At 36.7% G+C, this 13,215-nt stretch overlaps 1 protein-coding gene across 1 annotated transcript in view; it reads right to left on the reverse strand.

The window, feature by feature from the left end:
• The window catches only part of LOC117486655 (thyroid peroxidase-like), a 29,844-nt gene extending 23,524 nt beyond the window's left edge, over window positions 1-6,320 (reverse strand). Inside the window, exons 1-4 of the mRNA XM_034135162.1 lie at window positions 6,263-6,320; window positions 1,777-1,861; window positions 1,513-1,673; window positions 777-906 (exon numbers count right to left, since the gene is read on the reverse strand). Of these exons, the coding sequence (XP_033991053.1) occupies window positions 777-906; window positions 1,513-1,673; window positions 1,777-1,861; window positions 6,263-6,320 (434 nt within the window). The remainder of the gene's footprint in view (window positions 1-776; window positions 907-1,512; window positions 1,674-1,776; window positions 1,862-6,262) is intronic.
• Between the last annotated feature and the right edge of the window lie 6,895 nt (window positions 6,321-13,215).

The raw sequence follows: 13,215 nt of genomic DNA on the forward strand, positions 1-13,215 counted from the left end.
ATTAATACAAACATACATACATTTGATCAGTTACTATCAGGCCATTTCTGGACTTACATCATCTAGGCCGCTCTACTTTCTAATAAGAAAGAAGCCACTATTGGACCCATGTATAGTGAGTCATGTAAAAAATAAATAAATAAAATAATGATAATTAAAGTAAGTTTTCTGTTTTGGAGTAGACCATGAACTGTGGCAAGAAAAATACTTAATGCACTGCTGCAACACCATGAACAGGCATGTGTTCCCATGGCTACACTAGTTGTTAAATGGGAACACAATTCATAAAATAAAATGACACTGCCATTCCTCCCCCACCCCTAATTCTATTGTTTTGTGCATTGTCTTTGCACCGTATCACTGTTTTACTTATTATAGTGTATCTGCAATTAACAATAACATCGAAATGATAACAAAAATAATAATAAAAGGTTTCCCGTTTTTACATTCAATTGGTTGTAATTCAGACAGGCATTAGGTTTTCGCAAAAACGTAAGGTAATTCCCAGTGGTGGGTAGAAGCATAATATACAGTTTCTACATAAATTCATAAACTGCTAATTAAAATACGTTGTATTTGCCTTTTGGGTGCACATTGTGTATGACACAGTAAAATCAACAACACCAACATGGGATAAATGACTTCTACATCCCATCTCTTTTCAGAACCTCCTTCATTAAGTCCCACGAAGATTCTGTGTGGACTCTAATACAATATTTATTCCTTTATAACAATATAGTCGAGCCTCTTCGACTTACCAAAAGATGGAGAGTTACCTGTTATTGCAGAGGCCAGATATGGAGCTGTATTTGTTGAGGTGACTTTGATGACAGATGTTTGGATGTGTCACAGGAGGACATCGAGACAGCTCGGCAATCAGCTCCACGTCTTCCCATGAGAGCAGTCCTAGCATTGTGACGGAGCAAAAATTCAATTCAAGTTTATTTATATATAGCCCAGTATCACAGATTTTTACATTTGTCTCAGTGGACTTTACAGTTTGTACAGAATATGAATACAACACCCTTTGTCCTTGGACGCTCACATTTGACAGGGAAAAACTTCCAAAAACCCAACAGTTAATGGGGAAAAATGGAAGAAACCTCAGGGAGAGCAACAGAGGAGGATCCCTATCAGACAGACGTGCAATAGATGTCATGTGTAAATTAAAAAGAAAATACATTTACAACATACTGTAGGTATTCCAAAAGCTTGAAATATGAATGTGTCTATAAATAAGAAGAAGGTGAAACTAGAAAACTTCAAATTGAATCTTGCTAACCTGAAAGACACACACTGTAATTGGAAAAGCTCCCCCGTTTAATGGTCATTTCCTTTATAAAGGATGGACTCTTTGCAGGCATGGTTTGAATTATCCCATTTTTGGTAATCTGTTATATTGGTATGAATAATGGTAATGGCCAAATTAGGACCAATCACAATAGGTGTTGTTTTGACTATGGTGCCTTTCTCTTAAGGTAAACTAGATTTTAAATAATAAATCAACTCTACCTGGTGCCATGACATCCCTCTTATATCTCTGTCTCGCTCTGTTGTCGAGGACGTGCAGTGTTGTTTGAAAAAGCTCTGCAGCTCGGGAATTCTCCAGGGTCTCGGGCTCCGTTTGCCGAAGGAATGGAGACACATGCATGGAAGAGGAGGCTGAGCTTCGTCTGGAAATGGACAGATAAAAGAAAGGGTTTTTTTTTGTCTGTCCCCTGCTGAATACATACTGTTTCAGTTGAAACTTTAAAAAGTCATTTGATGATTCATCACCTTTGTCTGCAGTGGAGAGAGGCTTCGTGTAGCATTCGCTGGCTTTCTTGAAATGACGAGATAAGCAGTTCTCTCAAAGATGTGGCTGGAAGTGTCACAAAATAACAGCATGAACATCTGTGACTACAATATATTCTGAAAAGTGTTGGATAGGATATACATTTACCAAAGTACAGGACTGAAATTACTGTAACATTTTGAAGTTATTGTTCTTTAGGTCAGAATATTGGAAGCTCTATTGTCTGGTTCTACTTAACATTGTAGAAACAAATATATTCATCTTAACCAATAAATGTGGATTAGTCTATAATATGAATGTCAACAAAATATAGGAAAAAGTTCTAGTTTATTATGTTGAAAAACTAAACTAAAGTATATTGAAAATATGTTATGAAAAATACATGGTATAGTATATCGAAAATATAATTTAAAAGTCTAAAACAATAGTATAAAACAAAAAAAGTTTGATCAAAAAATATAAATATAAAAAGTGAAAGTATAGTATCATGAATAAAATCATAGTGTAGTATTTCGGAAATATCATGAAAAAAGAACAATGTAACAAAAAAAGGTTTATCAAAGCATGTTGAACATTAAGATACAAACTCATTTTATAGTATATGGCAGATATCCTGAATAAAAATAAAAGTATAGTATGTCGAAAATATCATGACTAAATGGCCTAGTATAGTATGACTATAGCATAAACTAGAATACAATTGATAGTATAGTATGGTAAAAAAAAAGTAGTACGCTGAAATGTCATAACAAATCATAGTATAGTATGGTAACAAATAACAAAAAGAGTGATAGTGTAGTTTGTCGAAATGTCATTAAGAACATTTGGTACCACTTTACAATAAGACTACGCTTATAAAGGATTCATAAAGGGTTTATAATTAGGTTATTAATTAGGTTGTTAACACTTTATTAATCATTAAGAACCATTTATAAACCAGTTGTAACATAGATCAACACAGGCTCACTATTTGGCAAGATGACTAAGCCTTATATTGGTAATAGCTTACTTTGTCTTCTTCATCAGCCGGCATCCTTGGTATCTGTTGTTCACTGAGTTGATTCTCCCCCATCCATTTTGATGTTTCTTGGCATCTCTTTATGACCATTTATTTACGAGTTACTAACATTTATAACTGCCAAAAGGGAGCCTTGTAAAGTGTTAAACACATTCCCATTTTTTAATGAGTTACTACCATTTATAATTGGTAAAAGGGAGCCTTATTGTAAAGTGTTAAACAAATCACCATTTATTAATGAGTTACTACCATTTATAATTTGTTTAAGTTATATTAAGCCTTAAAGTTATGCATACATTAGGACGTGGTCACAGTGACAGGTATGTCCAGCGATCTGCTAGCAGCTCCGTGATGCTACAGGGACTCAGCCTGCTCAACTCATCCGGGGAACATAACTTGAACTCGGTCGTGTTTGTTGTGCTGGTGCCTTGTGGACTATTCTTCATGCTTATATCGGACTATTGTGACTCGCTCTGCGGTTAAAACAGACGGTGCATGAATGCGGTTTTGCGGTAAGTGAAATTCGAGTACTTTATTTATGTGTTGCTTATGTTTTTAGTCAGCTAACGTTAATGAATGTTAAGGCTTGGGTTAGCATTTAAGGTAGGGTAGGTAAGTTTGAGAAACCGGCTCGAGATACACTTTTTGTTATATTCCATGGAATGCTCTTAACATCCCGATAGCAATGAATATCTTAAGTGCTTAAAAAATCCATAAAAAAAATTCATCTGTGGAAGCCGTAGTACTGTAAAAAGCACGACCAATCATTTTAGCCGGCCCGGCTAAAATAACTGGATGGCCTATCTGCCTGTCAGCCTTCCATCGGTGCACAAACTTATCTCGTGCCCTCATTGGTCATGTGCACGTTCGTGTGTGTTGGAGGAGGGGCTCTGTAAGGAAGTGGCAGATTTTTTCCGGCTGTGTATTTTCAAATTCTAGCGCACTCGAGCTGGTTTCTCCAAAATTACCTACCCCACCTTTAAGCAAGTGGTAGCTACATCTGTGCTAACGATGCTAATCGTAGCCTCCAAGTTAAAACGTAATAGAGAAATGTTAAGCATTAAGTTGGATAATACTGTAGAACAGACGGCTTCTGTTTGAGGTTGATAAAATAAGGTAATTCTTGTAAGTTAGAGAGATATTTTATTAGGTAGGTAACTTTATGCATCGCTAAGGTTAATTTAAATTCGCTATGATCGATTATGTAGACAAGCTAACGTCAAAGTAGTGTTGAAGAGCGGCGTAGTGTATGTGAAATCAACCTCACAATAAGATGTGTGTATATTACAAATAATAATGTCATATTTCAAGTTGATTACTTTGATATTACAATATGGTTGGTTGAGCTGGAGTTCATTATTGAGTTTACACGTTAACGTCACAGTCATATCTGAAGAACGAACCCAGACCTTGTTCTTTTTATTAATTGTATTACCAAATTGGTATCAAATAAATAGTAAGCATTGGTAACACCAATGCTGATAAAGTAAACCATTTTATTTGAGTATTTGTGTCTGGGAGAAGGTACTGTACCCAGTTCCTATGTTCGGCAGTTATAGACTGGGCTTTCTTGTACAAGAGAATAAATAAAACAAATCAATATGGACCATTACTGTATAATTATCCTTCAATTATGTTATACAATGCACCAAATAAACAAGTATGGCATTTTGAAACATGATGTGCAACAACTGTAATTTGTGTGCATTTTGTTGTTAACTAAGATGATGTTATGATTTATTTTTTGTTAGTATGCTCGTGAACGCTTTGGTCATACCTGGAGAAGGAAGAAATGGGTCTTCGGAATGATGGGAGTTAAAGACAAAAGGCGGAGACTAGTGTTGAAACTAGTGGAGAAACGATCACGATGCCTCCTTGTCCCTCTGATTAGACGGCATGTTAAGTCAGGAAGTAGCATTATTAGTGATGAGTGGAGGGCATAGGAGAGTGCTGAGTAACATGGGGTACAACCACTGCACCATAAACCACAGCAGCTGGTTGGTGAACCCCCAGACTGGCAGTCATATCATATCCAACATAATGAAAGAGCTTGGTCGACCGTCAAAGGACATGTCCGTAGACTGAGAGGAAACCGTACAGAGAGTTTGTTGGAGAAACACCTCAAGGTTCTTGAATGGTCATCTTGGCTCTGCTCACCCTGATGGACTGCTTGGACGCTTGTTCAAGGATATACACAAAGCCTTTCCAGTCTGAGTACCATTATGTCTTACCTAGTCTTTCATTTATGTCTGAGAAAAGCTTTTATGTTTAAATATGTGTATCAGTCATACTAAATAGTCATTATTTTGAGTCCTGATTTTCTTCATGTGTGAATAAAATGTTTTGCTTGGCTCTTTTGCATCTTACTTTGCATTTCATGTGAAAAATGTGTATTAGGTCAGCGTGAATGTTATAACTCATTCATAAATGGACATGTGTATTAAACTTAAAAACAACGCACCCTTTCAGTAGTTATAAATGTTAATGACTCATCAATAGATGGGGATGTGTTTCACACTTTAGGCTCCCTTTTACCCATTAGAAATGGTTGTAACTCATTAATAAATGGTGATTTGTTTTACACTTTACAATAAGGCTCCCTTTTGGCAGTTATAAATGTTAGTAACTCATTCATAAATGTTCATAAGAGATGCCAAGAAACATCAAGATGGAAGGGGGAGAATCAACTCGGTGAACAACAGATACCAAGGATGCTGGCTGATGAAGAAGACGAAGTAAGCTAAGTAGCCAATATAAGGCTTAGCAGTACAGATAAATGTTGGCTCACTATTTGGCAAGCAACCGGTCACAGTTGCTCTGTTTATCTCATCTCAAGTCTTATAAAAGCTTATTAATGATTTATAAAGTTCACAACCTAATTAATAAATAAATTACAAACTATTGGTAAACCTTTTATAAGGGTAGTCTTATTGTAAAGTGGTACCGGACAGGTTTATAGTATTATAAGCATTAATAGTATAGTATGTTGAAAATATAATCAAAATAAGTCCTAGTATAGTATGTCCTTAATATCTTAAACAAGTCATAGTACAGTATGTTTTATATATCAGGACAAATAGTTATAGTATAGTATATAAAAAAAATCATGAAAATAGTTATATTATATTAATTTAGAAAATAAGAAAAACATTTTTAGTATAGAATGTTGAAAATGTCATGTTTGTATATTATTGTATTCAAGGCATTATTACTGTCACCTGGTAGGAAATCTGATGGCTAGCAAAACATACTTTCTTTTTACAACTGATGATTTGTTTTCCATTTATTTTCTATACAATACAAAAACATCCTCAATGAGACATATAAATGGCTATCTTGCTAAAATCTCCATGGTTATATGTCATTTTTCTAATCCTTGAACTTATGCAGATAATTAGCTTTATAACCAAATATGTCCATGTCGATTTAAGACGAAACTGTTTACTTACCGTTTAAATGTGTGGCTTCATCAGTTGAAACTCTTGGGAGAATGATGCAGAGCAGCATGATAAGGAAATTCATATTTAAATAAAATGCAATTTTTTCTCTGCAGTTTTACAGTACAAGCGTTAAAGATTTTCACATTTAAAGCCCTATCAAAGTGCAGTGTTCACTGCCCAACATTTCCTTTTATATTCAGATAAAGCAGGGAGCCCATGGCAATGGTTAAGAAAACCAGCCCACACAAGAGCCTCTCTTACATTCAGCGTTGCCCTTGTCCTTGGTTGACTGGTTAAAAAAACACACTTTTTTTCTATAAAAATAATGTAAGTAAGCAATGACTCCCAATCTATTGACTAAAATAGGATTTGACATTGACGCAGCGTTAAACCAATGATTTACATTTTTAAGATTAACCATAAACTGAGAAGGCCTGTTTTGTACTTGTTCTTTTACTGCTGGTTGGTGATCTGCTGCTGTAGCCAACGTGCTAACCCCTTTCTATCAGTCAGTTACAGTAGCTACAGCTCTCTAAGATATTATTTTTATTTTCTCAGTAATGGGACGTTTTATTCCCATGCCCTTTTGTTTTCAGATTTGTTCATTTAATTATATTAAGAGTAGATAAAGTAGGAATACATCTTGCATGTTCTGCTTGGTTGCTTACAAGTCAATACAATCCTAGGGTTTATTTGTTAATAGGCGGCAAACCATTTCTCATTTCAATTCACCTTGACTTAATTAAAGCAGAAGTTGCAACACAGCTTGACTTTTCCTTACATTGTCGACTATCCGGATCTCTTTAACCGTTTACTATGGATATAGAAACTTATTTTTCTTCTGTACACACATGCTACAGCATTGAGTTTGTCACTGTTGAATTTTCTAAATCAGGTCGCAGCAGAAAACTATAACCGAATTCCGCTTTGCATCTTTCCTTGACCTTGTAATGTTTGTTTAATAGTCAAAGAAAAGTGATTCAGAAAATACATTGGATGTAATTATTTTAGACATCAGCCAAATTCAAAGGGAATTAAATCTTTTTGCATAAAATCCCACTGTTGTTACACTTCAGTCTGAAAACAACACTTTATTTCAAGGACAGAATTGTTCAAACAAAAGACCACAGTTTTAGCTGCAGCATTCTGTTGATAGGTTTGTTGTTCTGCCTTCTTCCGCTGTGCCTCCATCCTCCAAGCATATTTTCTGAATTTAAGCAACACGCTGTGAGGATTACTTAGAGAAAAGCCAATGCAGCGGACCTGAAGTTACCCTGGAAACTTCTTCTTGTCACAAATACTTCAGTTAGCGTTCAGGGTCACCAGAGAGCCAGATTCACGGCCCATTGACAGCTGAGCAGTGTTCTTGAAATTCATGCTTGACATAGTGCTGATGCAACTTGATGATGCTGTGTGTGTGTGTGACTTCAGCAGCTCTCTGAACACTGTTACTGTCACGGAGCCTGGTTTCAGACAAACATTTTAACAAATGAATCCAAGAGTTTGTAGAGAATGAAGCATGTGACATATAAAGAAAAACTTATGCTATATAGCCAAACGTTATGTGCTCAGTCAGGCAGACCATTATAAAGATGGTGCTTTCTTATATCTCTTGGTATATCAATTATTCAAATACATTGAAACCTTGGAGTTTATACATATTCTCACTATCCATCTCATGTTAGGTATCTTTTAAATAGACTTTATGTTCTATATCTATCCTTGTGTCAGATCAGATGACATGGTCGACCCATAGCTGATAAGAGTGAAGGCTGGCCCAGTGTTCTCTGCCATGCAAGGTCCAACACAGTCTCACTCCCTGATCGTCCAGTAGCGACGCTTGGTCAGGGTCCTTTGGCGTGCAGTTGTGATGCGCCGAGCAGAGTTCCCGTTAGCCGGTAATTACCGGACTATGACCGGTAAAATATGCTGAAGACCGGCAAATCTAAATCTCTCCGGTCAAAATGTCCGGTCAAAATAATTTCCCCTTAGCGCAATACCGCATCAGTTGCGCCACTTATGTGACAGACAAAAGAGTATGTGACAGACAAGAATAGTCAATTCTAATGTTTTATATATACAGTCTATGTGTCTAACACTTAATGTGGAGAAAGAGATGTCCTGTATGGGTTGATTGTGCGTTGATCTGTTGGTAATGCCTCAGGGTTCCGGTGGGCATGTAAACAAATGCATAATGCTGCGCTATACATTGTGGCCTCACCCGGTTGCATAGCGACGCTTATTGTTTAGGTGTCTTTTAATGAGCAGGTAGTCATATCATTAGCTAGAACTAGCTAGATCTGATCGATATGGACATAAACGTGAGTAAAGTCTAATCTGACGGGAGACACGAGATCAGCTGCTGCTGACGAGTCGACACGCAGCTCTGCATAATCACATGCAGCGGTGAGCTGAGCAAAACACACACTTCTGGTTAGAAAATCACACTTAGCTAGCCTATTTTAATTACCTCTCAAACTACCTAAACTAGTTATAGATATGTTTAGTTTTACTGTCGGGTCACTCATTACTGGATCCGCGAGCTGCATGATACTGGCAGGCTGTCAGGAGAAGGAGAGAGCGCTCCGTTTATTATTCCCGTGTTATTATAAATTACTGTACACTTTTGAATAGTTAATCTACTATAATTAGTTTGTTTAATATCGAATCATATCAACTTGTTTTAAAGCTCAATAAATAACAAAGAAGACCTTTGACCGGCACTTTTCTAATTTTATCCGGAAGATTTAAACTTTAACGGACATGTTGACCGGCAAAAGAATATTCTAACGGGAACTCTGGCGCACCGAGTCTCCTTCAGCTTCATAAACAGACGCAAAGAGCTTTCAACTGATTGCAATGTATTCCCATCGGTGGCGGTATTTGACGCTCAGGGAAGCACCGCATCCGTCCATGTCGGCGGCAGTTAAAGGCAATGTGAGCGTCCATTCTCATTGGATAACGGAGAATTTTACACCCGGAAGTAAGTATTCTCCTTACTGTCGATTGATTTTACAGTGATATCTGCACTACTCATCAACTCAAAAACACCAGTTTATCCTTGTTAATTACACAACATTGATTGGTTTAAATTGTGTACAATGCTTTTGTGTTTTTCCCCTTCGATTCAGAGAAACAAATGTTTTTTCTGAGTTTAGGATGGCCGAAGACACTACACTACCCATAATCCTCAGCTATGGAAGAGAACTCTCTGCTCCATAGTTTCTCTAGAAATAAAACCACCTTGTACATTTTACTCACACATAATCTGTTTCATATTTAATACTCCATAATTCCATATATTTTGAATATATATATATTTGTATATTTGTATATATATATATATATATATATATAATATCTGTATGTATATTTTCTATTTTGTATTTTGACATGTATATTTTATATTTTATTTTATATTTTATTTTATTTTATTTTATTTCTATTCTTGTATATTTTGTTTTATTGTAAAATGCCTTTTATGCTGCTGTAACAAAAACAATTTCCCAATTTGGGATCAATAAAGTACGATCTATCTATCTATCTATCTATCGTTTGGGACTACACCATGTGCTTTGCTTGACAAACCCCATGATTAGTCCTCAAGCTCTGTGATTGGATGTTGGAGTGGCAGTGCGCCAAGGTTACGCCGAGCATCAAACAGCACTTTGAAACGGAATGAAGCCCATCGACTGCACACTATCCAAAACATGATTCAAACTAGTCCACCCCCACCAAATGTTTTTGTACAGCAGCATGTAAAACATGCAATTTCTTGTTACTTTGTAATTCTACTCAAGGTTCAAGGCTTTTATTGGTCATGCGTACATAGCTACGGTGTAGTTGTGACGATGAAAATATTAGGTCACAGGCTCCTCCAACAGTGCAACACAATAAAACAGATAAACAGAAAAAATTGTGCAAGTAAATACAAAACGAAAAATAGTGAAATAGTGCAATAAGAGTCTATATACAAGTGATTGGAATATGATATATTAGATCAATCATTTCTAAGTGGCAGCCAGATGAATGTTATGGATGTTGTTTCAAAAGTGCAGGTGTTTAATAGTCTTCTGGCCTGTGGGATGAAACTGTCCCTGAGTCTGGTGGTTTTAGTCCTGAAACTGTCCCTGAGTCTGGTGGTTTTAGTCCTGAAACTGTCCCTGAGTCTGGTGGTTTTAGTCCTGATGCTGCAGTACCGCCTGCCAGACGGCAGCAGACAGAACCGTTTGTGGCTGGGGTGATGGGGGTCTTTTGTAATCCTGAGGGCTTTCTTTAAGGTTAACCTGGTATTTTTACATTTATTTTAGTTACTTTACAGATTTGGATTAAGGATGTGAAATATAAACAACCCTTAAATCAGACTTTAATTACACCTGAGTACAATTCAGTGAAGGTGATTGTCAAGTGCAAACAATCAGGCGAGATATTTGATAGTGGGTGCTTGAGAAGACTAAATATTTATCTGCATATAATGGCTATTTTGCACATCCCTTTCAAGATTTCAAGATTTTCAAAGGTTTATTGGCATATCATATACACAACTATGGTGTAGTTATGCAATGAAGGAAAAATGTGGGTCACAGGTTCCTCAACAGTGCATTACAAGACATCTATCAATATGTGTATATACCTCCACCAGTTGAGCCCCGAGCCTGTTTGTCAGGCCTCAGGCTCGAAAATGACATTCCCAGAACAAATTACTATATCTTCACTTCTAAAAGGGGTAAATTAATAATATTTGTTCTCAAAGTAATGATAAACATGAGCTGGATGTAGAAAATTCAGAATCAATATAGCATTTTTTTATTTTAAAGTAAATTCAGATTGAACATAGTAAAAACATTTCAATTATAGTGTCCGCCCAAAAAAAAAACATTACTTATAGTGAAAACCACCCTTGAATGATGGGATAGTATACTAAAAGCTTTAGGAATCCAAATTATAACATATAATAAGTACCCTGTGTCAAAATTGATGCAAAAACAAGTGAAGTTTGACCTTTTTAGAGAGATTTAGAAAAAAAGAAACACTTCTGGGTGCATTTTCCATATCTATGGCCCCCCTTGGTCGATTTTGATGATTGACACCTCTTTTTAACTGTTAGAGCCAATAGAATCGAGGGGAAGTTCCTAAAATCCATCTAAACATTACCCATTGGTGAATGAGTGATGCGTAGCCAGAATGCCGAAAACCGGAAGCTGTCATACACTCTCGTAGCAGCTAATATGAAAACTCCGTTATTGAGATAAATATGAAGATGGATTATCAGTAATCATTTCAAAGTGACAGACACATTGGATTAACCTATGGATTAACCTTCAGCAGCGTTTTTATCGTTTTAATGCCATTGAACACAACTTTTGATCAGAACAACAGCATAGGTAAGAATTTCTCCCGCATTTGCTCCGTAATGCTACGTTGTGTGATGTCTGTGTTCGCTTCCCATGTCGCGAGTTCTGATTGCTCAGTGATGATACTTATATGTCTTGAATCTGTGGAATCTCAGCTTGCTAATCGATATGTTGTTTGTGCAGATTTGATAAGTAATAAGGGTATTTTACCTTGAGTTCTGTGCTAATTGCGTTAGCATCTTTTCGCTCAGGGCTAATTCAGAGCCTTTGTTATTACCCTTTTGTTTCGTTTAGCTAAACATGGTTAATATTGTCTGAAAGCTGAGTTTCTTCCCGTTAAGTGAGTATGACACATTCATAGTTTATTAAATGTTAAGAAGCCCTCAGACGCTGTTTCTTGCAAGATGTTGCGTTTTGCCCCCGCCTGCGGGGCCGTGGGGTTTCACTGGTTTTTTCATATTCTGCACATTTCTTATTCTATCTACCAGTGACGTGCGGTGAGGTTCATGGCTGGTGAGGCACTGACTCACTGAGTCAGATTTACAAATATTATATTTTGACCTTAATCGAAATATTCGGTTATTTTCAAAAGCTTTTTTAGTCTGATGCTTCGATTCATTTTAAACAGACCGTTCAACAAAAGGATACCCAAAATCTAAATATTGGATTGTTCTTTCTTAGTAAGATCCCATTTTCATTACAAATGTGGTCTTACCTTGACTTGAAGATGAAGTCCATGCTATCCTTCTGGACAACAATCTCTATTACTTTTTTGTAAAAGTCCTCCTTATCTTCCTGTAGTTTCAAAAGTCTAGTTTGTTGTTTGCGTCTACCGTCTCTGCGTAGAATTACAGTAGCAACAAGAACCTGTGGGCTCACGTGCGCCCCCTTCAGTGCGGCAGAGGTTATGGCTGCCTCCCCTGGTGCTTTTTTCATTGCCGTTGTACGATGAGACCAGCGAGCCTAAATATCATATATACGTGAAATAAGTTATTTAGAGACTATGGATGGCGAGGATACATGTAATAAAGGGATCTACAAACATTACATTGGTGACCTACAGTGAGATAACAGGCATGTGTAATATTTAATGCAGCCGAACCATTTATTACAATGCATTCATGTGATGACTTTCAAAGAGTAAAGCAAGCACTGCTGAATAAAGTATGATTTTATATTTTTTTCATATGGAATACAGTCGGAGGTCAACCAATCACAGAGCTTGAGGACTAATCATGGGGTTTGTCTTCGGCCATCCTAAACTCCGATACAACTATTTGTTTCTCAGAGTCGAAGGGGAAAAACACAAAACCATTGTACACAATTTAAACCAATCAATGTTGTGTAATTAACAAGGATAATCTGGTGTTTTTGAGTTAATGAGTAGTGCAGATATCACTGTAAAATCAATCGACAGTAAGGAGAATACTTACTTCCGGGTGTAAAATTCTCCGTTATCCAATGGGAATGGATGCTCACATTGCCTTTAACTGCCGCCGACATGGACGGATGCGGTGCTTCCCTGAGCGTCAAATACCGCCGCCGATGGGAATACATTGCAATCAGTTGAAAGCTCTTTGCGTCTGTTTATGAAGCTGAAGGAGACTC

Source organism: Trematomus bernacchii, unplaced genomic scaffold, assembly GCF_902827165.1.
Source record: "Trematomus bernacchii unplaced genomic scaffold, fTreBer1.1, whole genome shotgun sequence".
Taxonomy (NCBI): domain Eukaryota; kingdom Metazoa; phylum Chordata; class Actinopteri; order Perciformes; family Nototheniidae; genus Trematomus; species Trematomus bernacchii.